The sequence below is a fragment of the Thalassophryne amazonica genome, chromosome 7 (genome assembly GCF_902500255.1).
Source record: "Thalassophryne amazonica chromosome 7, fThaAma1.1, whole genome shotgun sequence".
NCBI lineage: Eukaryota > Metazoa > Chordata > Actinopteri > Batrachoidiformes > Batrachoididae > Thalassophryne > Thalassophryne amazonica.
The window spans coordinates 4,559,091-4,583,333 of NC_047109.1; the positions used below are offsets into that span (position 1 = coordinate 4,559,091).

Below are 24,243 nucleotides of genomic sequence, written 5' to 3' on the forward strand. Positions count from 1 at the left end.
AAAGTGTAAGTACACGGACCCACAACAGGGGGCGCAAATGAACGGACAATGGAATAGGTCAAATAACAACACTTTACTGTTGCGAACGTGCACAACAAACACAACAGATTACACAATAGATCAGAGGTCAAATTACAAGGTGTCGTGTGGGCAGGCTCGAAGATAGGAGACGCCTGTCCAAAGCAGAACCGGAACCACACGATTTCCTCCGCCACCAGACCCCGGGAATACTGGAGCCGCCAAGTCCCGAACTCCCAGGTGGCCACTGCCTCCGCGTGTCGGACCTGGTACTGCTGGTGAGGAACAAAAACACAATTAAACGTGGGTGCGTCTGCACCCAGCAATCTGCACGGCAGGGAAACTACCTCCACCTCTCGTTGGAGAAAAGTCTGTTATCACTCACAAAAATCACAAAAAGGGCTTTCTATCAAGCAGTCAGGCTGAGGATATTACCTTTCAGGTAGAACGATATCTCGGCAAAGAGGTGGAGATGACGTCTTGCTGATATACCGATGCAGATCAGATGAGTGGTGACAGCTGTCACAGGTGATGAGTGTCAGCTGTCACCCCGGCTGCTCCTGTGAGGCGGCAGCGCCCTCTGGTGCCTGGAGCCCACACTCCAGGCAGGGTGCCCTCTGGTGGTGGTGGGCCAGCAGTACCTCCTCTTCAGCGGCCCACACAACAGGACCCCCCCCCTCAACGGGCGCCTCCTGGCGCCCGACCAGGCTTGTCCGGGTGGCGGCGGTAGAAATCGGCCAGGAGGGCCGGGTCCAGAATGAAGCTCCTCTTCACCCAGGAGCATTCTTCAGGTCCGTACCCCTCCCAGTCCACCAAATACTGGAAGCCCCGGCCCATCCTACGGACATCCAAAAGCCGGCGCACAGTCCAAGCCGGCTCGCCATCGATGATCCGGGCAGGAGGCGGTGCCGGACCCGGAGTACAGAGGGGTGAGGTGTGATGTGGTTTGATTCGGGACACGTGAAATACAGGATAGATCCGCAGTGAGGCCGGCAGCTGAAGCCTCACTGCGGCTGGACTGATGACCTTCTGGATTTTGAAGGGACCGATGTAACGGTCCTGTAACTTGGGGGAGTCCACTTTGAGGGGGATGTCCTTTGTCGACAACCACACCTCCTGCCCTGGCCGATACGCAGGGGCCGGGGTCCGCCGACGGTCTGCATGGGCCTTTGACCTCATCCGGGCCCTCAGCAAGGCAGAACGGGCGGCACGCCACACCCAACGGCACTTCCGTAGGTGGGCCTGGACCGAGGGCACACCGACCTCTCCCTCAACCACTGGAAACAAAGGCGGTTGGTACCCCAGACATACCTCGAAAGGGGAGAGGCCGGTGGCTGACGACACCTGGCTGTTATGGGCATACTCGATCCAGGCCAGATGGGTACTCCAGGCCGCCGGGTGCGCGGCTGTCATGCAACGCAGGGCCTGCTCCATCTCCTGATTGGCCCGTTCTGCCTGCCCGTTGGTCTGGGGATGGTACCCGGATGAGAGACTCACCGTGGCCCCCAGTTCCCGGCAGAAGCTCCTCCAGACGTGCGAGGAGAACTGGGGACCGCGATCTGAGACAATGTCTGTTGGGATCCCATGCAGCCGGACGACGTGGTGAACCAGGAGGTCCGCTGTCTCCTGGGCCGTCGGGAGCTTCGGGAGGGCCACGAAGTGGGCCGCCTTGGAGAATCGGTCCACTATCGTGAAGATGGTGGTGTTGCCCTGGGACGGCGGGAGACCCGTGACAAAATCCAGGCCGATGTGGGACCAGGGGCGATGGGGCACGGGCAGCGGCTGGAGCAGACCCGAAGCCCTACGATGGTCAGCCTTGCCCCTGGCGCAGGTGGTGCAGGCCTGAATATAATCCCGGACGTCGGCCTCTAGGGACGCCCACCAGAAGCGCTGCCGGACAACTGCCACGGTTCTTCGCACCCCTGGATGACAGGAGAGCTTAGAGCCGTGACAGAAGTCCAGGACTGCAGCCCTAGCTTCTGGTGGGACGTAAAGTCTGTTCTTCGGCCCAGTTCCAGGGTCCGGGCTTCGTGCCAGGGCCTCCCGGACGGTTCTCTCTACGTCCCAGGTGAGGGTGGCCACAATAGTGGACTCCGGGATGATGGGTTCCGGTGGATCCGACAACTCCGTTTTGACTTCATCTTCATGTACCCGGGACAAGGCATCCGATCTCTGGTTCTTGGTCCCGGGACGGTAGGTGATCCGGAAGTCAAAACGGCTGAAGAACAGTGACCAGCGGGCTTGCCTGGGATTCAGCCGCTTGGCGGTCCTGATATACTCCAGGTTCCGGTGGTCAGTGAAAACCGTGAATGGCACGGACGTTCCCTCCAACAGATGTCTCCACTCTTCAAGAGCCTCTTTCACCGCAAGGAGTTCTCGATTGCCGACGTCATAGTTCCGTTCGGCCGGGGTCAACCTGCGGGAAAAATAGGCACACGGGTGAAGGACCTTATCGGTCTTCCCGCTCTGGGAAAGCACAGCTCCTATCCCTGAGTCCGAGGCGTCCACTTCAACCACTAACTGGCGACTAGGATCGGGCTGCACCAGAACGGGTGCAGACGAGAAGCGCCGTTTCAACTCCTTGAACGCGGCATCGCAACGATCCGACCAGGTGAAGGGAACTTTTGGTGAGGTCAGGGCTGTCAGGGGGCTAACTACCTGACTGTAGCCCTTAATGAACCTCCTGTAGAAATTAGCAAAGCCGAGGAACTGTTGCAGCTTCCTACGGCTAGTGGGTTGGGGCCAATCTCTCACCGCCGCAACCTTGGCCGGATCAGGAGCGACGGAGTTGGGGGAGATGATAAACCCCAGGAAGGACAAAGAGGTGCGGTGGAACTCACACTTCTCGCCCTTCACAAACAGCCGGTTCTCCAACAACCGCTGCAGGACCTGACGTACATGCCGGACATGAGTCTCAGGATCCGGAGAAAAGATGAGTATATCGTCTAGATATACGAAGACGAATCGGTGCAGGAAATCCCGCAAGACATCATTAACTAATGCTTGGAACGTCGCGGGGGCGTTTGTGAGGCCGAACGGCATGACCAGGTACTCAAAGTGACCTAATGGGGTGTTGAATGCCGTCTTCCATTCGTCTCCCTTCCGGATCCGAACCAGGTGATACGCATTTCTAAGATCCAGTTTAGTAAAGATTTTGGCTCCATGCAGGGGGGTGAACACGGAATCTAATAATGGCAACGGGTATCGGTTGCGAACCGTAATCTCATTCAGCCCCCTGTAATCAATACATGGACGAAGTCTGCCATCTTTCTTGCCCACAAAAAAGAAACCTGCCCCCATCGGGGAGGTGGAGTTCCGGATCAGCCCGGCAGCTAATGAGTCCCGGATGTAGATCTCCATTGATTCACGCTCAGGTCGTGAGAGGTTGTACAGCCTGCTGGACGGGAACTCAGCGCCTGGAACCAAATCAATGGCACAATCGTACGGACGGTGCGGGGGAAGGGTGAGTGCCAGATCCTTGCTGAAGACGTCAGCAAGATCGTGGTACTCAACTGGCACTGCCGTCAGATTGGGCGGGACTTTGACCTCCTCCTTAGCCTGGGAACCGGGAGGAACCGAGGATCCTAAACACACCCGATGGCAGGTTTCGCTCCACTGAACCACCACCCCAGACGGCCAATCGATCCGGGGATTGTGCTTTAACATCCATGGGATGCCCAAAATCACGCGGGAGGTGGCAGGAGTTACACAAAACTCAATCTCCTCCCGGTGGTTTCCAGACACCACCAGAGTTACTGGTGGTGTCTTGTGTGTGAGTAAAGGGAGGAGGGTGCCATCTAGTGCCCGCACCTGCAATGGCGTAGGAAGCGCCACCAGAGGGAGCCCTACCTCCTTTGCCCATCTGCTGTCTAGCAGATTCCCTTCTGACCCCGTGTCCACCAGTGCTCGGGCTTGAAGGGTTAAATCCCCGCTCAGGATTGTGACTGGGAGTCGTGTGGCAATTTGTGTGTGTCTCACTTGAATGTCTTGACCCCCCCTTAGCCCAGTCTCTAAGGGCGAGTGTTGACGTTTTGGCCGTTTGGGGCAGTCTCTCTGTGTGTGCTCTGTTGAGCTGCAGAGAAAACACTCTCCACGGATCAGCCTTCCCATTTTGGCCCTGTGCGTCTCCCTAACAACGTCAACAGGGGGAGCTGTTGCCCCACAAAGCGCTGCGGCTGTGGAGCGTGGGGAGGGCGGCCCCTTTTCGAACCCGGAAGGGAGAGGGGCGGCGCGTATCCGGTCACGTCCTTCGCCTCGCTCCCGACGGCGTTCCTCTAACCAATTGTCTAATCGTATAACGAGATCAATAAGCCCGTCTAAATCCCGCGGTTCGTCCTTAGCCACCAGGAGCTCCTTTAGGACCAACGACAGTCCGTTTACGAAGGCGGCGCGGAGGGCAGTGTTATTCCAGCCGGACCTCGCAGCCGCGATGCGGAAGTCGACTGCATAAGCAGCTGCGCTCCGGCGCCCCTGTCTCATTGACAGCAGCACGGCTGAAGCGGTCTCTCCTCTATTTGGGTGATCGAACACTGTTCTGAACTCCCTCACAAACCCATCATATGTCAGAAGAAGCCGTGAATTTTGCTCCCAAAGCGCTGTAGCCCAAGCGCGTGCCTTGCCGCGAAGCAGATTAATGACATAAGCTATCTTACTAGCATCAGTCGCGTACATGACAGGACGTTGTGCGACGACGAGCGAACACTGCATAAGGAAGTCCGCGCACATCTCCACACAACCTCCGTACGGTTCTGGAGGGCTTATGTATGCTTCCGGGGAAGGTGGGAGGGGTCGTTGAACGACCAGTGGAACGTCACTGTTACGCACGGGGTCGACAGGAGGGAGAGCCGCAGCAGCGCCCTGAGGGCGCGCCTCCACCTGCGCGGCGAGAGCCTCCACCCTGCGGTTAAGGAGGACATTCTGCTCGGTCATTAAATCCAACCGAGCCGTGAAAACGGTGAGGATCCGCTGCAACTCACCGATCATTCCTCCTGCGGGCGCCTGTGCACCCTGTTCTTCCATTGGCCGTTCAACAGCCGGTTGACGCCCCTCGGGATCCATGACGTTGGCCGAGATATCCTGTTGGGAAAGTGTAAGTACACGGACCCACAACAGGGGGCGCAAATGAACGGACAATGGAATAGGTCAAATAACAACACTTTACTGTTGCGAACGTGCACAACAAACACAACAGATTACACAATAGATCAGAGGTCAAATTACAAGGTGTCGTGTGGGCAGGCTCGAAGATAGGAGACGCCTGTCCAAAGTAGAACCGGAACCACACGATTTCCTCCTCCACCAGACCCCGGGAATACTGGAGCCGCCAAGTCCCGAACTCCCAGGTGGCCACTGCCTCCGCGTGTCGGACCTGGTACTGCTGGTGAGGAACAAAAACACAATTAAACGTAGGTGCGTCTGCACCCAGCAATCTGCACGGCAGGGAAACTACCTCCACCTCTCGTTGGAGAAAAAGTCTGTTATCACTCACAAAAATCACAAAAAGGGCTTTCTATCAAGCAGTCAGGCTGAGGATATTACCTTTCAGGTAGAACGATATCTCGGCAAAGAGGCGGAGATGACGTCTTGCTGATATACCGATGCAGATCAGATGAGTGGTGACAGCTGTCACAGGTGATGAGTGTCAGCTGTCACCCCGGCTGCTCCTGTGAGGCGGCAGCGCCCTCTGGTGCCTGGAGCCCACACTCCAGGCAGGGTGCCCTCTGGTGGTGGTGGGCCAGCAGTACCTCCTCTTCAGCGGCCCACACAACAAAAATGAACAAGACAAAATTAAACAGTGCTTCCAAAACTATGACCTAAAGCTTTATTCTCAAGACACTGAACAACGAACGAGACATAGATGCTTTTCTTTCACAGCTATGTAACAAATAGCCAGTTTGTTACTAAGTGATTTCACACTTGCACATTTACTCTGTTCACTAAGCACTTTGATGCACATTTGCACAATATGGACTGCACTCAGCACTGTAACAACTTTTTGCACATTTGAATAATTTGCACACGATTGGTTTTAAAGAAATATAAATTTTATTGAATAATGTCTTTCTTTCATCGACTGTTTAGATTTGGATGCAGTGGGCCCTGGAGGAGCGAGGGAGACATTAGGTCACCAATCAGTTGTAATTGGGAAGTGCAAAAATGTTGTGCAATATGTTTTAGGTTGTTTTAGTGTTTGGTGTATGTGTTGATGTGTATTTTGGTGTTTTAGTTAATAGTTGTAATCTGACTCACTTAACTTCTGTCTTGTGTCCAGGTGGACACAAGGGGGGGGGGGGATGGAATCAGTTAATCAGTGAAATCACCTGGTGGAATCAGTGGCTGCAAAGAAAACCTGCACCCTCTTGACCCTTTCTGGAACAAGTTGCCCACCCCTGATTTTGACCCCTGTGTAATTCTTCAGTTGACCCCTACCTGACTGCCTAATGAAAATTCAAGTGGCCAATCAGTTTTATTTTTTTAAAGAGTTCATGTCTATGGATTATTTGTGCCAAATTTGATGTTTGTATCACCATTTGCAGGATTCCACTCTAAATATTCTCTTATCTGCTGCACTATATATGAGATGTAAGATGCTGCTCCTCAGTGGCTACGTTTACATGCCATTAATATTCGGGTTAAGGTCAATATTCCGGTTTCTGAATCATTAGGAATAACCCGTTTACATGCTTAAGCAGACAGAGTTACTCCTGTATACATGGTCATTGGTATCATTTGGAATATCTCCATCTAAACAGCGATGCACATCTTCCACCGGTGCTTGATTTGGTCTGGCGTTCATGCAAATTCTGCTTTGCGTAACTTTTTGGCCACCTTCTTGTAAATAAAAGACATTATATTCATGTCTTTCACGATACTAATGAAGTACTTGGTTTCCTCCTCGCTCCAAAAGTGTGGTGCTGCTGTGTCTGGATTCCCCGTACTTGTTTACCTCTGCTTCTGTGGTGTTTGGTGGGTTGCACGCGCCGCATACAAGTAGTTGCCGTACTCAAAAGACCAAGATTCCTTGTGGATAGGACATGCACAGAACACAAAATAATGTTCCTTTCTATGGGGATATCCTGATGTGTGTTTATATGACCTGATATTCAGGTTAGAAAAGGAGTAACCCAGGGGTCATATTTGGCTTTTTAAAATCCGGAATATGAGCATATTTGGGTTTTTGCGGGTGTTTACATGGCCGTGCACAACCGGGCTATTGCTAATATTCTGGTTATGAAAGGGTTATGAAAGGGTTATTGGCTGCATGTAAACGTAGTCACTGTTTCTCAATTTCCCTCAAAAGTATTGGATCACTTGGTATTTCACACATTTTAATTTGTTTATTCCATTCCAAAGCAAATATAAGTTGATATAAATGAATTAAAATTCTAAAATCCAGCTTCCTGATGAAATGGTGTAGAGGAGGATTTTCTTTAAGTTCAGCTACAATTGGACAGAAAGTACATTTGAGATGAAAGACTAGATTTGATGTTTTGATAAAAGAAACTTTTGTATTTCTTCATAATTGATGTAAATAAAGTCCAAGACATAATGTTCATGTTTCCATCCCCTGACTTGTCTAAAGAAAACTGGCAATAAAACTGATTATTATTTAGAGGTTTTATCAAGTTTTAGATATTTGCTTTCAGTTTGAATTTGAGGAAGATAATTTTAGAATTTTTAATTCTTTATTTTTTGTATTTCTAGTATTTAAAATGGCGTAAACAAATTAAAATGTGTGAAATTCCAAGTGTTTCTGTTATATGGCTGGGGGGGCCTGGCTGCCGGTTTGTTTGTCTTTTGGTTTTCCTCCCAGGTGGCGTGCGTTTGGGACTGAGTGGCTGTGTTGCTGAGGCTGTCAGGACCTCACCCTGATCACCTGCGACTCGTCAGGACTCACAGCTGAGGTGCATCTGGATGGATTGGAACATGTTGGCATTTAAGACTGGAGTGCACAGTGTGTATTTGCCAGAGACTCGACCTTGTGACCAGACGGGTGAGATCGTCGTCTCGGGAGCCATCTCATCAGCAGCGGATGCTGAGAAACGTCCAGGTTTGATGCACAGTCTGTGAAAGAGGAGGGGGTGAGGTCTCACGCTCGTCAGCACACTTCCTGAGGTACGTTAGATTTTGTGACTAACAGTTATACAGTCAGTAAATGTGGTGTCCCTCACACCTTATTGTATTGAGCTGTTTGTTAGTCATGTATCAGCTTCCACTGCAGTGGAGTTTTGTGAACTGGATGTTCCATGCCCGCAGGTTGGGAAGCTGATCAGTAATCAAGCCAGGAAGTGTTTGCTGTTTGTACACCTTTAAGTGTTCTGTGTGTAGAGTGTGGACTCACATAATGGTTCCTTCTTTCACAGACTCGGTTGTTGCGGCCACCTGGGGGGTGTCGGCGGGGTCCTTGGGTCCGAAACAGCTTCTGGCTCCGGACCGTTAGCGCTGCTGGGAGCGCACCACGCCAGACCGCACCTTTCTGTATTATCACTGTTATGTATTAAATTCAGTTAGCCTTTGTACCGTGCTCTGCTTATTTCATACTGGGTCCTTCAAACGCTGGTCGGTTCTCCGAGCTGCGTCCGACACATAACAGTTTCAATCCTTTTGGAGGGCACAGTATCCTAACCTTATGATGAGTGTAAAATGAGTGTGGGATTATTACTGTTTTGTTTAAGAAGGTTTAATTTTCACTGTTGCTGCACTTTGTGTCAAATCATAGTCATATCATATAACATATTGATATGAAAATTCAGTAAGGTATATCTTCTATTATACATTCCAAATCTAAAGTGGAACTCTACTAGTGTTTACTAAGGTACACAGAAATATCTTTTTTTTTTTCTTTTTTTTTTGTTGTTAAGTGAGTATTTCCACTTAGGTGTCTGGTCTTAAGAACCAGGGATGGTCGGTTGAAAAGCTTTTCTTATCCCATGGGAACTCTCCCTACCCACCTAAGCGGCTCAAGAATATGGACAACATGTAAGTACAACTTGTGCCAACTAACATTGCGGATCTGGCTGTATCCACTGTGGCGACCCTGAACACGAAATGGGAGCAGCTGAATGGACAGCAGCCCGCAGGTCAGGCACTATTCCAACCAGAACGTAATAATACCTTCATCTGATCAAGTGCTTATTTTACCAGAAGATCATGGCTCAAACCTGAACCACCAAGAAATAAGGACTGGATCAACATTACACAAGAAATTTACAAAATGGAAAAGGTGTCTGTTCAACTCAAATTGCAAATGGACACATTTTATAGAATCTGGTCTAAATGGACAGAATATGATGTGTTATATGGCTGGGGGGGCCTGGCTGCCGGTTTGTTTGTCTTTTGGTTTTCCTCCCAGGTGGCGTGCATTTGGGACTGAGTGGCTGTGTTGCTGAGGCTGTCAGGACCTCACCCTGATCACCTGCGACTCGTCAGGACTCACAGCTGTGGTGCATCTGGATGGATTGGAACATGTTGGCATTTAAGACTGGAGTGCACAGTGTGTATTTGCCAGAGACTCGACCTTGTGACCAGACGGGTGAGATCGTCGTCTCGGGAGCCATCTCATCAGCAGCGGATGCTGAGAACATCCAGGTTTGATGCACAGTCTGTGAAAGAGGAGGGGGTGAGGTCTCACGCTCGTCAGCACACTTCCTGAGGTACGTTAGATTTTGTGACTAACAGTTATACAGTCAGTAAATGTGGTGTCCCTCACACCTTATTGTATTGAGCTGTTTGTTAGTCATGTATCAGCTTCCACTGCAGTGGAGTTTTGGGAACTGGATTGTTCCATGCCTGCAGGTTGGGAAGCTGATCAGTAATCAAGCCAGGAAGTGTTTGCTGTTTGTACACCTTTAAGTGTTCTGTGTGTAGAGTGTGGACTCACATAATGGTTCCTTCTTTCACAGACTCGGTTGTTGCGGCCACCTGGGGGGTGTCGGCGGGGTCCTTGGGTCCGAAACAGCTTCTGGCTCCGGACCGTTAGCGCTGCTGGGAGCGCACCACGCCAGGCCGCACCTTTCTGTTATTATATTATCACTGTTATGTATTAAATTCAGTTAGCCTTTGAACCGTGCTCTGCTTATTTCATACTGGGTCCTTCAAACGCTGGTCGGTTCTCCGAGCTGCGTCCGACACATAACATGATGAGCCTAAAGATTTGACTTTATTTCTTTAAATATTGATGACTGCTGTTATCGATGATGATGATGCTATGTTAAAAAAAGATGTTAAAAGGTGGCCTCGCCCCGATTTCTGTTTTTGTAAAAATGTTAAAATTCTTGAATAAAAAGTATATTAAAAAAAAATGTGTTATTTGTTTTGGTGCCAGACGAGGATTCAAACAAGGTTATTGATGGTGCTCATTAACTCGCCCACATGGGGTGTGCAGCCAGTACATTCTGAGTGCCGGTGTCGCTGACCGAATGGCTCCCCCTAAAAATCAATCTGCCCTTCACTGCACATCATGCACCAATTTTGAGAGGGGACCATTTGGTCAAGAGCACCGGTCCCAAGCCCACATAAATGATGTGGGTTGCATCTGGAAGAACATCCAGTGTAAAAAATTAAAGAGGCAGAGTACAAATTGAATTTCCATACTGGATCGGTTGAGAGCCAAGTTAACAATGAACGCCACCAGTGTTGTTGCCCAACAGTGTGCCAGTGGAAACTGGGCTACCACTGGTTGAAGAAGAAGAGGAGGAGAACATGTCCACAGACAGGTGGAGAAGAGGAAAACTAGAAGGGTTAAAGTGAGAGTCAGGATGTTGGCAGTCTGACTGGTAAAGGGAGAGAGCTGGCTGACATGAAGGAAAGGAGAAAGGTAGACATACTGTGTGTGCAAGAGACCAAGTGGAAAGGAAGTAAGAGCAGGAGCACAGGAGGTGGGTTCCAGTTGTTGTATGATGGTGAGGACAGGAAGAGAAATGGTGTCGGGGTTATTTTAAAGGAAGAGTATCTTAAGAGTGTTGACACTTAACATACTCTTATGTCACCCTGAAGTGGAGCTCATTGAGGGACAAATGAATCCAGAAAATGCTGCTGTTTCCATGGGTGCAATTTGGTGGGGGATAGGGGGGACATGTCCCCCCACCTTTTCAACCAGGGGGGACAGAATATGGTATGTCCCCTCCCCCACCTTCTGACATATATGTGTGTACTTGAAACATGCTATGTCAGTCTTCTGTGCAAAACCATGTCAGAATAGCATCTTTGTTTCTGCAAGTTTGTATTTTTAGCAGCATTGACTTGTTTCCAACACCTGTTTCTTGTTTGTCACATTCGGAATTTTCTGGGACTGCATTTGCCCAGATTTGAAACCAAACATAGCTGCCCTACGGCAGACCTGAGCAAACTGTGGCCTGGGGGCCACATGCGGCCCTTTGCATTATCTCTGTCCGGCCCTCATGAGGTCTGTGATTATTATTACATATATTAAAAATGTCAAGCTTGTGTGTTCCAAATCATTAGAGAGGTTTATTTATTTATAATATTTACATATTATTACAATAATAAAAATTACCTATAAAAGCTATTAAATAGGTAATTTTTTGTAAACTTTGTAATGGGAGACAGCCAAGTTATTGATGGCGTGGCCCTCGGGCATAATTCAGGTTCCCTATGTGGCCCATTGTAAAAATTAATTGCCCACCCCTGCTCTAGGGACTAGTGTCTACACATAAGTATCAATGGACCATATGCTGATTGACTAAATTCTGAAAGTTAGAAAAGGAAATCAGAAAAGCTATCTGGGACCTCAGAAAGCCCATCTGCAATTATTGCTTGATCTCCAAAATCAGTCTATACAAGCGAAATTATGTTCAGTATGAGTGTTGTCATTAGTGCCACTTCGAAAATTAAATTCATGATAAGTAATTTATCCTAAACTTATGATCTGTTGTTTTTTCAAACTTATGGAAAAACAAATCTTGAGAAAAATAATACAGTATGTGATAGTTAATAATTATTAAGAGCCTGTTCTTTCATATTTATGAATATACGTATTTTACCACATTGCAGTTGTTGTTTTTTTTAATGAAAACTCAACCTATCATTCTTTTTGAGTTCTACACATGTGGTGATACCTTATTTACACCAGGATGTTAATAAAATCAATGCTGGCTATTCTCAGAATAAAGTACTTATATCCACAGTTTCAAATTGCATAAGTCAAATGGTGTCCACTTTATGGTCTTCACAAAACATTAAAATTACTGTTCTGGATGCTCAGAATGCATCTGAGCTTATCTAGAAACCGTTGGCTTCTGGGGGCCTAAAGCGACCCCCAGACCCCCGGCCTATGGGCTTCGGCCCTGCGGGCCTCACACTTTGTTCCCCCCCAATTTCTAGTTCTAAATTGCCCCCTTGACTGTTTCTGCCATAAATTGTATTAACATGCAACAAAGAAATTTAAAAGGGTCACGTGCATGTCGAGGTCATTGCGTGGCCACAGAGTTACAGAGCTGGAGAAGCATAAATCAGGAGCTGAGTGAAGCTTGTCAGTGTCAGCTTCACTCAGCTTAAATCAGGATTTAGGATTTTAAGGTTCCACTCCACAGCAGACTTAGAAGAAAGAGTGACTCGAGCAAATGTAATGTTTCTAATGCACATAATGTTCGGCGCTTATTTAAGGCAGGTGTTTATTTTTTTTCAGACGAAGTTTTGACCTGTTCATGAAATGAGGCAGGTCCCGTTTCATGGTCAGAGGCGTTTAATCAAGGAATATGTAAGACTAATTGGCGCTGGGGATTCCCTGTAGATCATTCAGTGCTTCCTGACTGTAACTAATCAACATACCTACCATACAATAAACATACCTATAACGGATTTGTCTGTTTTATACGTATTTGATTATAACGGACAAAATCCACCTGAATCCATTATATGCGAGTTTTACTGTTGACTCGTCGAGAGGATTTAGTCGTGCTATGACGGACTGATGCGGAAGGTGGCAGCACTGCTCCAATAAGGTGCCGCTGTTGAAGATGAGCTCCACCACCGAAGAAAACTCACCGAGCTGCTGTCTTTACATAAAAAATACAGTAATACCTGTCTTTTCCGTTTAAAAGAGTAAAGACGTGCATGTACACGCAGTTTTTAAAGCAAAATATTGTGGTTAGATGACGGGGAGCTCATCTCGTCGGGACACCGGCTGCCGCTAAACGCCATGTAAGAAGAAGAAGAAGACGAGCGAGGAAGAGGAAGAGGAAGAGAGAGAAGCACAAGAAAAAGAAGACAGAAGAAGCAGGAGCAGAGAGAAGCACAAGAAAAAGAAGACAGAAGAAGCAGGAGCAGAGAGAAGCACAAGAAAAAGAAGACAGAAGAAGCAGGAGCAGAGAGAAGCACAAGAAAAAGAAGACAGAAGAAGCAGGAGCAGAGAGAGGTCGGCGTGTGTAAGATGGAGCTGTTCTGCTGGGACGGTGACTCAGCAGGTTTACCGTCTGTCAGCAGAGACTGTCTGCTGCTGCTGGTGAGCAACACATCATATAAAATCATATCTTCAGCACGTTCAGTGGATACTCAGTGGGTATTAGGACCATCTGAGATTAAAATAGGACGGCTCAATGAAGATTTCTTTAACCTTTAAACTTACTCCGAAATCACCAGCGCGCACGCTTCATATGTCGTCGAAAGTTTAATCGTAATGTTCTGTCTTTGTGTACCTGATACAGACATAAAATCAGATAAATGCTCATCTTTAAACCTTCACATGACCTTGATGTGGTTTAGTTACCCGACGGCCACAGTATCATGGTCATCGGGTATTAAGAAGACTTTGCGTCTGTCTGTCTTTGCATGAGTCCAGTCCTGTCAGACTTCAAATTCTCAGGGAACATTCTCAGAACACTGACCTTGGTCACGTTCAAAGATGGCTAATCTGGACCTATTTTAAGAGGCCAAAAGGTCACATTCTTTCAACACACTTTCATGCATTACACACATACTTCCATTTTGGATTTGGCGCAGTGCATGCTGGGATCGTTTGGGGACAAACAAAACATCGTACGCCGACTCCAAGGTGTTTCAGCTGGGTTTTATGACTTAATTACTAGATCAGACCCGAGAATCACCACATCTACAACATGGTTGTGCACATGGATGGTGTGGTATTCCCATTTTGGCATCTCTTCACTGGCTTCCTTTCCCAGTGAGAGCAGATTTTAAGGTTCTGCTAATAGTCTATAAAATTGTTCATAGACTGGCACCTCCCTACCTAGCTGACCTAATTAAACCTTACGTACCTGCCCAGGCTCAGCATTCTCAGGGTGCAGGACTACTTTGTGTCCCTAAGGTGAATAAGAAGTCTGTGGGTCAGAGAGCTTTCTCTTATCGTGTCCTTGTTCTGTGGAATGATCTCCATCCATCTATTTTCTTCCGCTTTATCCGGAATCGGGTCGCGGGGGCAGCAGCTCAAGCAAAGCCGCCCAGACCTCCCAATCCACACACACCTCCCCAGCTCCTCCGGGGGAACCCCAAGGCGTTCTCAAGCCAGCCGAGAGATGTAGTCCCTCCAGTGTGTCCTGAGTCTTCCCCGGGGCCTCCTCCCAGTGGGACGTGCCCGGAACACCTCTCCAGCGAGGCGTCAAGGGGGCATCCGGAAAAGATGCCCGAGCCACCTCAACTGACTCCTTTCGATGTGGAGGAGCTGCGGCTCGACTCCGAGCTCCTCCCGAATGATCTCCCTGCATCAATAAAAGTCACATTCTGTAGAGATTTGCAACTTCACACAGCCATTGAAGAGGAGTGGACCAACATTCCACAGGCCACAATTGACAACCTGATCAACTCTATGCGAAGGAGATGTGTTGCACTGCATGAGGCAAATGGTGGTCACACCAGATACTGACTGGTATCCCCCCCCCAATAAAACAAAACTGCACCTTTCAGAGTGGCCTTTTATTGTGGGCAGTCTAAGGCACACCTGTGCACTAATCATGGTGTCTAATCAGCATCTTGATATGGCACACCTGTGAGGTGGGATGGATTATCTCAGCAATGGAGAAGTGCTCACTTTCACAGATTTAGACTGGTTTGTGAACAATATTTGAGGGAAATGGTGATATTGTGTACGAGGGCTGTCCATAAAGTATAGGTCCTTTTTATTTTTTCAAAAACTATATGGATTTCATTCATTTGTTTTTACGTCAGACATGCTTGAATCCTCGTGCGCATGCGTGAGTTTTTCCACGCCTGTCGGTGACGTCATTCGCCTGTGAGCACTCCTTGTGGGAGGAGTCGTCCAGCCCCTCGTCGGAATTCCTTATGGAATAAGGAATAAGTGGAATAAGTCTCTTTGCCAAAGGGTATTCCATGTGACATCAGTGACCCTATGGCCTTGGCAAAGATTTGCGTTCTCCAATTGCTTGTAGTTTGTGGGGGTTTTTTTGTTTGTTTTTTTTGTTAAAGCACAACCTCACCTATACCTGTATGTGTGTGTGTGTGTATATATATATATATATATATATATATATATATATATATATATATATATAATCTATTTCTACCTCATTTTCTTGTCTTGTACTGTTACAAGTATTATTATTATTGCTTATCCTTGCACACGCTGTTTGATGAACATTTTCCTCCACTCGCACCCATCTTGTGTGTTTTTTTTTTTTAAGAGCTGACGTAACATGTGAATTTCTCCTCTGTGAGATCAATAGTTTATCTTACCTGTGTGACTTTACAGTTTTTCTGTCAGTCTGAGGTACTATATTAACACAGTGAAACTAAACTCACACAAAAACATGAAATCCAAATAGCAAAATTTTTTACTGTGAAACCAAACGTTTAACAAACCAATCTTATAACTTAGAATGCAGATATAAATTACAAATTTCAAAAAACGTCTGTGTGTGTGTGTGTGTGTGTGGGGGGGGGGGGTGCACATGGGGTTGGTGATTTTTCTAGTGATGGGATGATGATACCTCAAGGAGTGTATTGACACACTACACAAACTGTGTTGGCACTGTATTGACACTGTTGGTCGCTCAATAGTGACCCCTGCAGTACTTATAAAATCATTGCAGGTAAATAAGATGGAAAAGTTACCGTGCTGCAAACGCAATGTCAGCCTGTGAAATAGTTAATCGCCAGTCCTCTATTTAAAATATGATCTCATCATTGCATAAGCTCATGTGCTCAATTTGTGTGTCGAGTTAAGCTGTTCATGAGAAGAGTTTAAAATTTGCGTAAAACCTTGTTTGTGTAAATGCTAAACTGAGTTGGTTTGTAAAATATAGCAAATTTGTAACTTATGTATGGAAATTTAACTTAAGTGTTAAAGCATACAAAATAAAAGACTGAAAATAGATTCATTTATGCATTTTTATTGAGGAACAAATGTTTCTGAAGTGGCTTTGCTCCAAGGCGATTTCTCCTCTTACACAGCAGTTCCCCTGCCTTAGAAAAAACTCTTTCACAGGGTACAGATGAAGATGGTGAACATAAACACGTCAGTTGATAAAGGTGTGGATATGTTTTCTGGTTATTCTTCCAGTATTGAAAAGGAGTACAAACATATCTAATTGGAAAAATAACACTAAACAATGCCCAAAGGAGAAAAAGATTTACCTTATTTGGCGTCAAAAGATCAAAATTATTCCAGACTGGGGAAACGTCTTTGAATGTGCCATGAAGTCAGTGGAGCAAGGTGAGGGCAAGCAAAACTCCATCCAACAAATCTGCAACATGTCGATAGTTTGTTTCCTTATAAACACAATTTGGCGCGGCGCAGTTGAACGACACAGTTCCTGTATCGCTCACATGATTTTTTTTTTTTCTTTTTTTTCTTAAAGCGATAGGCGCACCGATACGGGGTTTCACTCTTGTGTGCTCGGCACAGTGTTGATGCACCAGTGTTGTTCATCCCATCACTAGATTTTTCATTGGTTGATGTCATATGTTTCCACCAAGGGAAAAAGTTTTTTTTTTTTTTCCCTCCTTCCCCACCAGCCAGAGGTGTCAAAACAGGCAGATGTTCACGTGCGTGTCGAACGCAGCGCGCTTCCGCAACCAACTATGTGGGTCTGTGAACATTTTGCTTGGCTTTGGCTGTGCTTTTCCCACCAAATGACTGGGTTTTTCCCCCAAATGAGGAAGGGAAAGTCATGGTTTTGTTTCCCCTTGTAACTGCTCTGGGCAGAGAGCAGGAAAGTGTGAGAAAACCTCCCATCCGCACGTGTGCTGGACAGAGTGATTGCACAGAGCGACGCTCCACGCATTGACATAATATTCAGGAAAAAGCCTGGTAAAAATGATTCATCATTATTCAGGTTTTACTGGGTCGATCAACAAAACTTTAAAACTGGTCGATTGACGTCCGCACTTTCACCAAACATTCAACCGGAAACTAAGAGTGTTGATGGGAGAAGCACTTAATACTGTCATGTGACTTTAACGTGTTTCCGCATCAAATGACTCCAGAGGGTTAATGTATAGTGTCACTCTTTACACTGTATTTTTCTGCATTCATCCTCAAACCTGTTCAAATAAACCTTGCTGTAAAAGTCAGGATTTGGGGCTGTATTTTGTGATTTTTATTTTTTCAAAATGTTTACATAACGAAGCCTGAACTCTTGCTGTCGTAAAATGATACAAACCTCTGAAGCCCATTGGTCCAAAGATTGTAGCTGTCTAGACCATGGGCGGGGTTGCAGCAATCAGGAAATCTATTGATCTACCTGGGCTCCTGCCTGTCTGGGCTGTGGGTGGGGCTTCACTTGGACATGCCTGTGACAGGCTAAAGTCAGTCACCATTTCTCCTGGTGGTGGCAGTCGTGACCACATCTGCACTGACTGTTTTTCTTTTTGTTTGCAGGCCTATGCTAAGTTTGCTGGAGCGCCACTCAAACTTCATAAGATCTGTAATCCCTGGAGGAGTCCAAGCGGTGAGAGAGAGACTCCTTACTGTGACGCTTGCAGAGTATTCCATTGAAGGGAGGCGGTGACACGCCTCAGGCAGAGGTCACATGGCCACAGTCTGAAGTGTGTTGCAGCCTTCATCACCTGAAGAAGACGGCAAACTGCTGAATTAGAGCATCCAGGAAGTATTCATAACGCTTCACTTTTCCGCATTTTGTTATATTACAGCCTTATTCTAAAATGGATCACTTTCATTTTTTCCCCCTCAAAATTCTACACACAACACGCCATAATGACAACATGAAAAGTGTTTTTTTTTTTTATTCACACCCTTTGCTCAATACGTTGTTGATGCACCTTTGGCAGCAATTACAACCTCAAGTCTTCTTGAATATGATGCCACAAGCTTGGTGCACCTATTCAGTGGTGGGCACAGCTCCGCTAATCTACTAACTGCTAATTATTGAAGCTAACTTTTTGTTAGCAGATTAGCTTTTCAGATAACTTTGCAAATCATCAGTGGACCAATTAACTTCCGATAAATTTAGTTCTGATAACTTTTAGACCCCTAATGTATTTTTGCAGGCATAGTGAATAAAGCTTAACAGTCAAAAACATTTGTAAAGTCTGAAAACATAGATTTTAGTGCCTGCCTGTTGCATGTTTTGTAGCAGACACACAGCTATGAGAGGTAGAGCTCAATACTCTGACAGCAGAGGAGACCTAGCTACTAGAGAGAATGGAAGAGGGGGAAAAAGATCATTATTTTCACATTATACAGACTTGCAGGGGTATCACACAACTCGTGCACAGGCATACAGTTTTGACTTATGGTTAAAATTTTAAACAAGGACACGTTTTGGAAATTACTGTCACCTCTGTCATTTTACAAAGTGAAAATATCAGCTATATGTTTTAGTTTTAAAGTAATGCACTAATTTTGAATGTTTTTAAAGACACACATCACAATGCATTATGGGAGAATTAGTTTCCTGACATCAGTGGATGGTTGGTATATAACACACGTAACTGTAACGTGGTGGGTTTTACAAATCTATTTGTAAATATGCCATTTTTTTTCATTTGTAAAAAAAAAAAAAAAAAAAAGGCAATCTGAAAATTGAAAATTCTGTTTGTGATTCAGCATTTTTACAGAATGTGTGGCAAATGCTCTTCACGCTGCCATCTACTGGATGGCTAGTAGATGGGAATTTTCCCATAATGCACTGCAGCATGTGTGTCTGTAAACACTAAAACCTTCAAAGTTAGTGCATTACTTCAAAACTAATATATAGCTGATATTTTCACTTTGTAAAATGACAGAGGTCACGTTAATTCCAATAACTTGTCTGTTAACTTGCCTTAAATGTTTTTTTTTTTTTCTCCTCTTCTTTCCTTTCCTTTCTCTCGTCACCAGGTCTCTCTTGTTGAGAGAAGGCTGGTCTGAGACGGAAGCACTGTTATCAGTTTAGCTTTTAGCTGTAACTTCCGCAAAAAAATTTTTTTTTAGGGGTTTATCGGTTTAGCTTTATAAAAGCTCACTTTTCAGTTAGCAGATTAATGGTTATTGAAGCTAACTTTTTGGGTAGCAGTGCCCACCTATTCATCTATCTGGTTGGCTGGTTTATTTATTTGTAAATATGACATCTTTTCATTTGTTAAAACAAAAAAGGCCATTTGCAAAACTGAAAATTCTGTTTAAGTGTAATTCACAACAAATGGCAGCCAACGTTGGTCACTATTCACAGTAGATGGCAGTGTTCTATGCATTTTGACAGGGGCGGGGGTAGTGATCAAAAAAGACATTTGAATTTCCCATAATACTTTTCTGCACGTGTGTCTGTTAAAGCTCAGACCTTCAGAATTTAGCGCATTACTTTAAATGATATGTGCGATATTTCCTCTTTGTAAAAATGAGTTACCGTTGGTGTCGATGAACTGTCAGGAATTAGATGTTTAGAAGTAAAACCATGAGTGAAAAGTGTGTTTGCGTTTCATGTCTCCTGCCCACTGTCTATCTGGTGGTATGTGGAATGTAAATTACTACTTTTTTTTTTCTTTTTGTTGGCAACAGCAGCCTGGCTGCTCCTCTCTGTTCTGCTGCAGGAGGACTGAGCTCATAGCTGTCTGATTGTTGCAAAACATGCAGCAGATCGGGACTAACGTATCATTTTGACTGTTGTGTTAGCAGAACTAAATTTAGCAGACGCTAAGTGGTCTGCTGATGGTTTTCAAAATTAGCTGAAAAGCTAATCTGCTAACAAAAAATGTTAGCTTTGCTAATTAACAGATTAGCAGAACTGTGCCCACCACTGAGTGTGGGTGCACAGACATTTTCAGATCTCTCCAGAGATGTTTAGTCAGATTCAGGTCTGGGCTCTGGCTGGGCCACTCAAGGACATTCACAGAGTTCTCCTGAAGCCACTCCTTTGATATCTTGGCTGTGTGTTTAGGGTCATTGGGCCTGATGTATCAAAGTTGCGCACTTGTGGCGTAAATTTACGGTGTAAATTTGAAGTACACCAAAGTTGCCGTGACATGTATCAAGCAGTGTGCACCTGCTGTGATGGCCCTGCCGTCTTGTAGCGGGGCGGGCCCATAATCAGGGGCACCTGGGCCCGGTGTCCCTGTCTCTTATTTAAGTGGGCCCAACTAATTAATTTTGTTCTCTCCCTCTCTCTTTTTAGGACGTCTCGCTGCGCCGACCGGTAACAGAGCGCCTTTTTGCACAGCTGCACATCTTTGCACCTTTTAATTTATTGACTTAAACTATTGTAAATAAATACTTCTGTTTTTCTAATCCGCTCGTTTGTGTCTCCTCCTTGTCACTGTCCTCTGAGACACGGGCACGTGACAAGAGTGGGAGCTCGTCCTTTAAATTTAATTTTTGTAGTCAGCGCATTTAGTTTTTGTAAATTTATTTGGTTAAAGTTTGTTTTTAGGCCTGTTTTTGTGTTGGGGCTTTGCCGCGCGCTGATTACATGATTAGAATCCGGTGCGCACCTGCTGATTGCGCGTTCATTTGTTTGTTTGTGGGGACACAAACAAACATCTTTCTACTCATCACTAATTGAAGAAAATAAGAACAACCCCAGGTTTCTTTTCAGCACTGTAGCCAGGCTGACAAAGAGTCAGAGCTCTATTGAGCTGAGTATTCCTTTAACTTTAACTAGTAATGACTTCATGACTTTCTTTGCTAACAAAATTTTAACTATTAGAGAAAAAATTACTCATAACCATCCCAAAGACGTATCGTTATCTTTGGCTGCTTTCAGTGATGCCGGTATTTGGTTAGACTCTTTCTCTCCGATTGTTCTGTCTGAGTTATTTTCATTAGTTACTTCATCCAAACCATCAACATGTTTATTAGACCCCATTCCTACCAGGCTGCTCAAGGAAGCCCTACCATTATTTAATGCTTCGATCTTAAATATTATCAATCTATCTTTGTTAGTTGGTTATGTACCACAGGCTTTTAAGGTGGCAGTAATTAAACCATTACTTAAAAAGCCATCACTTGACCCAGCTATCTTAGCTAATTATAGGCCAATCTCCAACCTTCCTTTTCTCTCAAAAATTCTTGAAAGGGTAGTTGTAAAACAGCTAACTGATCATCTGCAGAGGAATGGTCTATTTGAAGAGTTTGTCAGGTTTTAGAATTCATCATAGTACAGAAACAGCATTAGTGAAGGTTACAAATGATCTTCTTATGGCCTCGGACAGTGGACTCATCTCTGTGCTTGTTCTGTTAGACCTCAGTGCTGCTTTTGATACTGTTGACCATAAAATTTTATTACAGAGATTAGAGCATGCCATAGGTATTAAAGGCACTGCGCTGCGGTGGTTTGAATCATATTTGTCTAATAGATTACAATTTGTTCATGTAAATGGGGAATCTTCTTCACAGACTAAAGTTAATTATGGAGTTCCACAAGGTTCTGTGCTAGGACCAATTTTATTCACTTTATACATGCTTCCCTTAGGCAGTATTATTAGACGGTATTGCTTAAATTTTCATTGATACGCAGATGATACCCAGCTTTATCTATCCATGAAGCCAGAGGACACACACCAATTAGCTAAACTGCAGGATTGTCTTACAGACATAAAGACATGGATGACCTCTAATTTCCTGCTTTTAAACTCAGATAAAACTGAAGTTATTGTACTTGGCCCCACAAATCTTAGAAACATGGTGTCTAACCAGATCCTTACTCTGGATGGCATTACCCTGACCTCTAGTAATACTGTGAGAAATCTTGGAGTCATTTTTGATCAGGATATGTCATTCAAAGCGCATATTAAACAAATATGTAGGACTGCTTTTTTGCATTTACGCAATATCTCTAAAATCAGAAAGGTCTTGTCTCAGAGTGATGCTGAAAAACTAATTCATGCATTTATTTCCTCTAGGCTGGACTATTGTAATTCATTATTATCAGGTTGTCCTAAAAGTTCCCTAAAAAGCCTTCAGTTAATTCAAAATGCTGCAGCTAGAGTACTGACGGGGACTAGAAGGAGAGAGCATATCTCACCCATATTGGCCTCTCTTCATTGGCTTCCTGTTAATTCTAGAATAGAATTTAAAATTCTTCTTCTTACTTATAAGGTTTTGAATAATCAGGTCCCATCTTATCTTAGGGACCTCGTAGTACCATATCACCCCAATAGAGCGCTTCGCTCTCAGACTGCGGGCTTACTTGTAGTTCCTAGGGTTTGTAAGAGTAGAATGGGAGGCAGAGCCTTCAGCTTTCAGGCTCCTCTCCTGTGGAACCAGCTCCCAATTCAGATCAGGGAGACAGACACCCTCTCTACTTTTAAGATTAGGCTTAAAACTTTCCTTTTTGCTAAAGCTTATAGTTAGGGCTGGATCAGGTGACCCTGAACCATCCCTTAGTTATGCTGCTATAGACGTAGACTGCTGGGGGGGTTTCCATGATGCACTGTTTCTTTCTCTTTTTGCTCTGTATGCACCACTCTGCATTTAATCATTAGTGATCGATCTCTGCTCCCCTCCACAGCATGTCTTTTTCCTGGTTCTCTCCCTCAGCCCCAACCAGTCCCAGCAGAAGACTGCCCCTCCCTGAGCCTGGTTCTGCTGGAGGTTTCTTCCTGTTAAAAGGGAGTTTTTCCTTCCCACTGTAGCCAAGTGCTTGCTCACAGGGGGTCGTTTTGACCGTTGGGGTTTTACATAATTATTGTATGGCCTTGCCTTACAATATAAAGCGCCTTGGGGCAACTGTTTGTTGTGATTTGGCGCTATATAAAAAAAATTGATTGATTGACACGCGAGAGGTTTGAAGCCAAATTGTGTTGTGTTTTTTTTTTTTTTTTTTTTTTTTTTTTTTTTTTTTTTTTATTCGAGGTGAAGGTAAGTGCTGTCTCGTGCTGCATGGTGTTTCGGAGTCCTTCGTTAGGCTTTAGTGGCTTTTCTCATACGGAGATTTGCCTGCTTTTATTTAGCGGTGAACGTGGCTACAAGCTTCGGCTTGGGAGTGCGTCCGTGGTGTTCTGGGGGTTGTCAGCTTGCTGGTCGCTGCTCAGACCCATCGGGTTTTAGCGCATAAATACCCACTATATGAGACCGCAAGAAGACTAGGTTAAGCAGGTAGATTTGGGTTAAGTAGTTCAGGGCGGGGGACTCCGATGGACGCGCTGGCCCTCAGCCTCAGTTATGTGAGTTTGGCAGTTTGTATTCAGTTCGGTTCACATTACTTTTTTTTTGTAACCATGGCTTCTGTTTCGCATTTTTTCTCCACTCCTCCTGAAAGTTTTTTGGAAAGCTGTCAAAAAAAACATTTGTTGCAGATAGCTAAACACTATGGCATTACAGTGGGAAATAAAACACAAGCAAAGATGATGTTAGAGATATAATCACTGCTGCGCTCTTTAATAAAGGCGTCCTGAGAGGGGGAGAGCAACAGTCGGGTTTATGTCAATTCTAAACCCGAGCTGTCTGTTTCGTTTGATGGACTGAGGTTTGAGCAGCGTAAGGAATTAATGTTGCTGCAAATTGAACAAGAGAAAAGCAGAAAAGATGCTGAACTTCAATTGGAACAAATGAGACTGAGAACTGAAGCTGAAAAAGAGGTTCAATTGGAATGTGTCAGACAAGAGACTGAAAAAATGAGATTGGAATTGGAACACTATAAACTGAATTTGATTCGGGATGGTAAGGTTATAGGCGAGGTGAGTGAAGAATCATTTTCCTCTGCTGTTTGTAGGCCTGCTCTTAACGCGTTTTGACGTGGGTGCTAGTCTGCACCTAATGCCAAAGTTTAATGAAAAAGATCCAGATACTTTTTTCGTTTTGTTGGAGCGCATTGCAGATGGTAAAAATTGGACGGATTGTGATAGAGCTTTGTTGTT

At 45.4% G+C, this 24,243-nt stretch overlaps 1 protein-coding gene across 1 annotated transcript in view; it reads left to right on the forward strand.

The window, feature by feature from the left end:
* Positions 1 to 24,243, forward strand: part of LOC117513190 (metaxin-1-like) — a 50,068-nt gene that overhangs the window by 5,112 nt on the left and 20,713 nt on the right. Inside the window, exons 2-3 of the mRNA XM_034173487.1 lie at positions 13,210 to 13,480; positions 17,831 to 17,900. Coding sequence (XP_034029378.1) covers positions 13,210 to 13,480; positions 17,831 to 17,900 — 341 coding nt within the window. The remainder of the gene's footprint in view (positions 1 to 13,209; positions 13,481 to 17,830; positions 17,901 to 24,243) is intronic.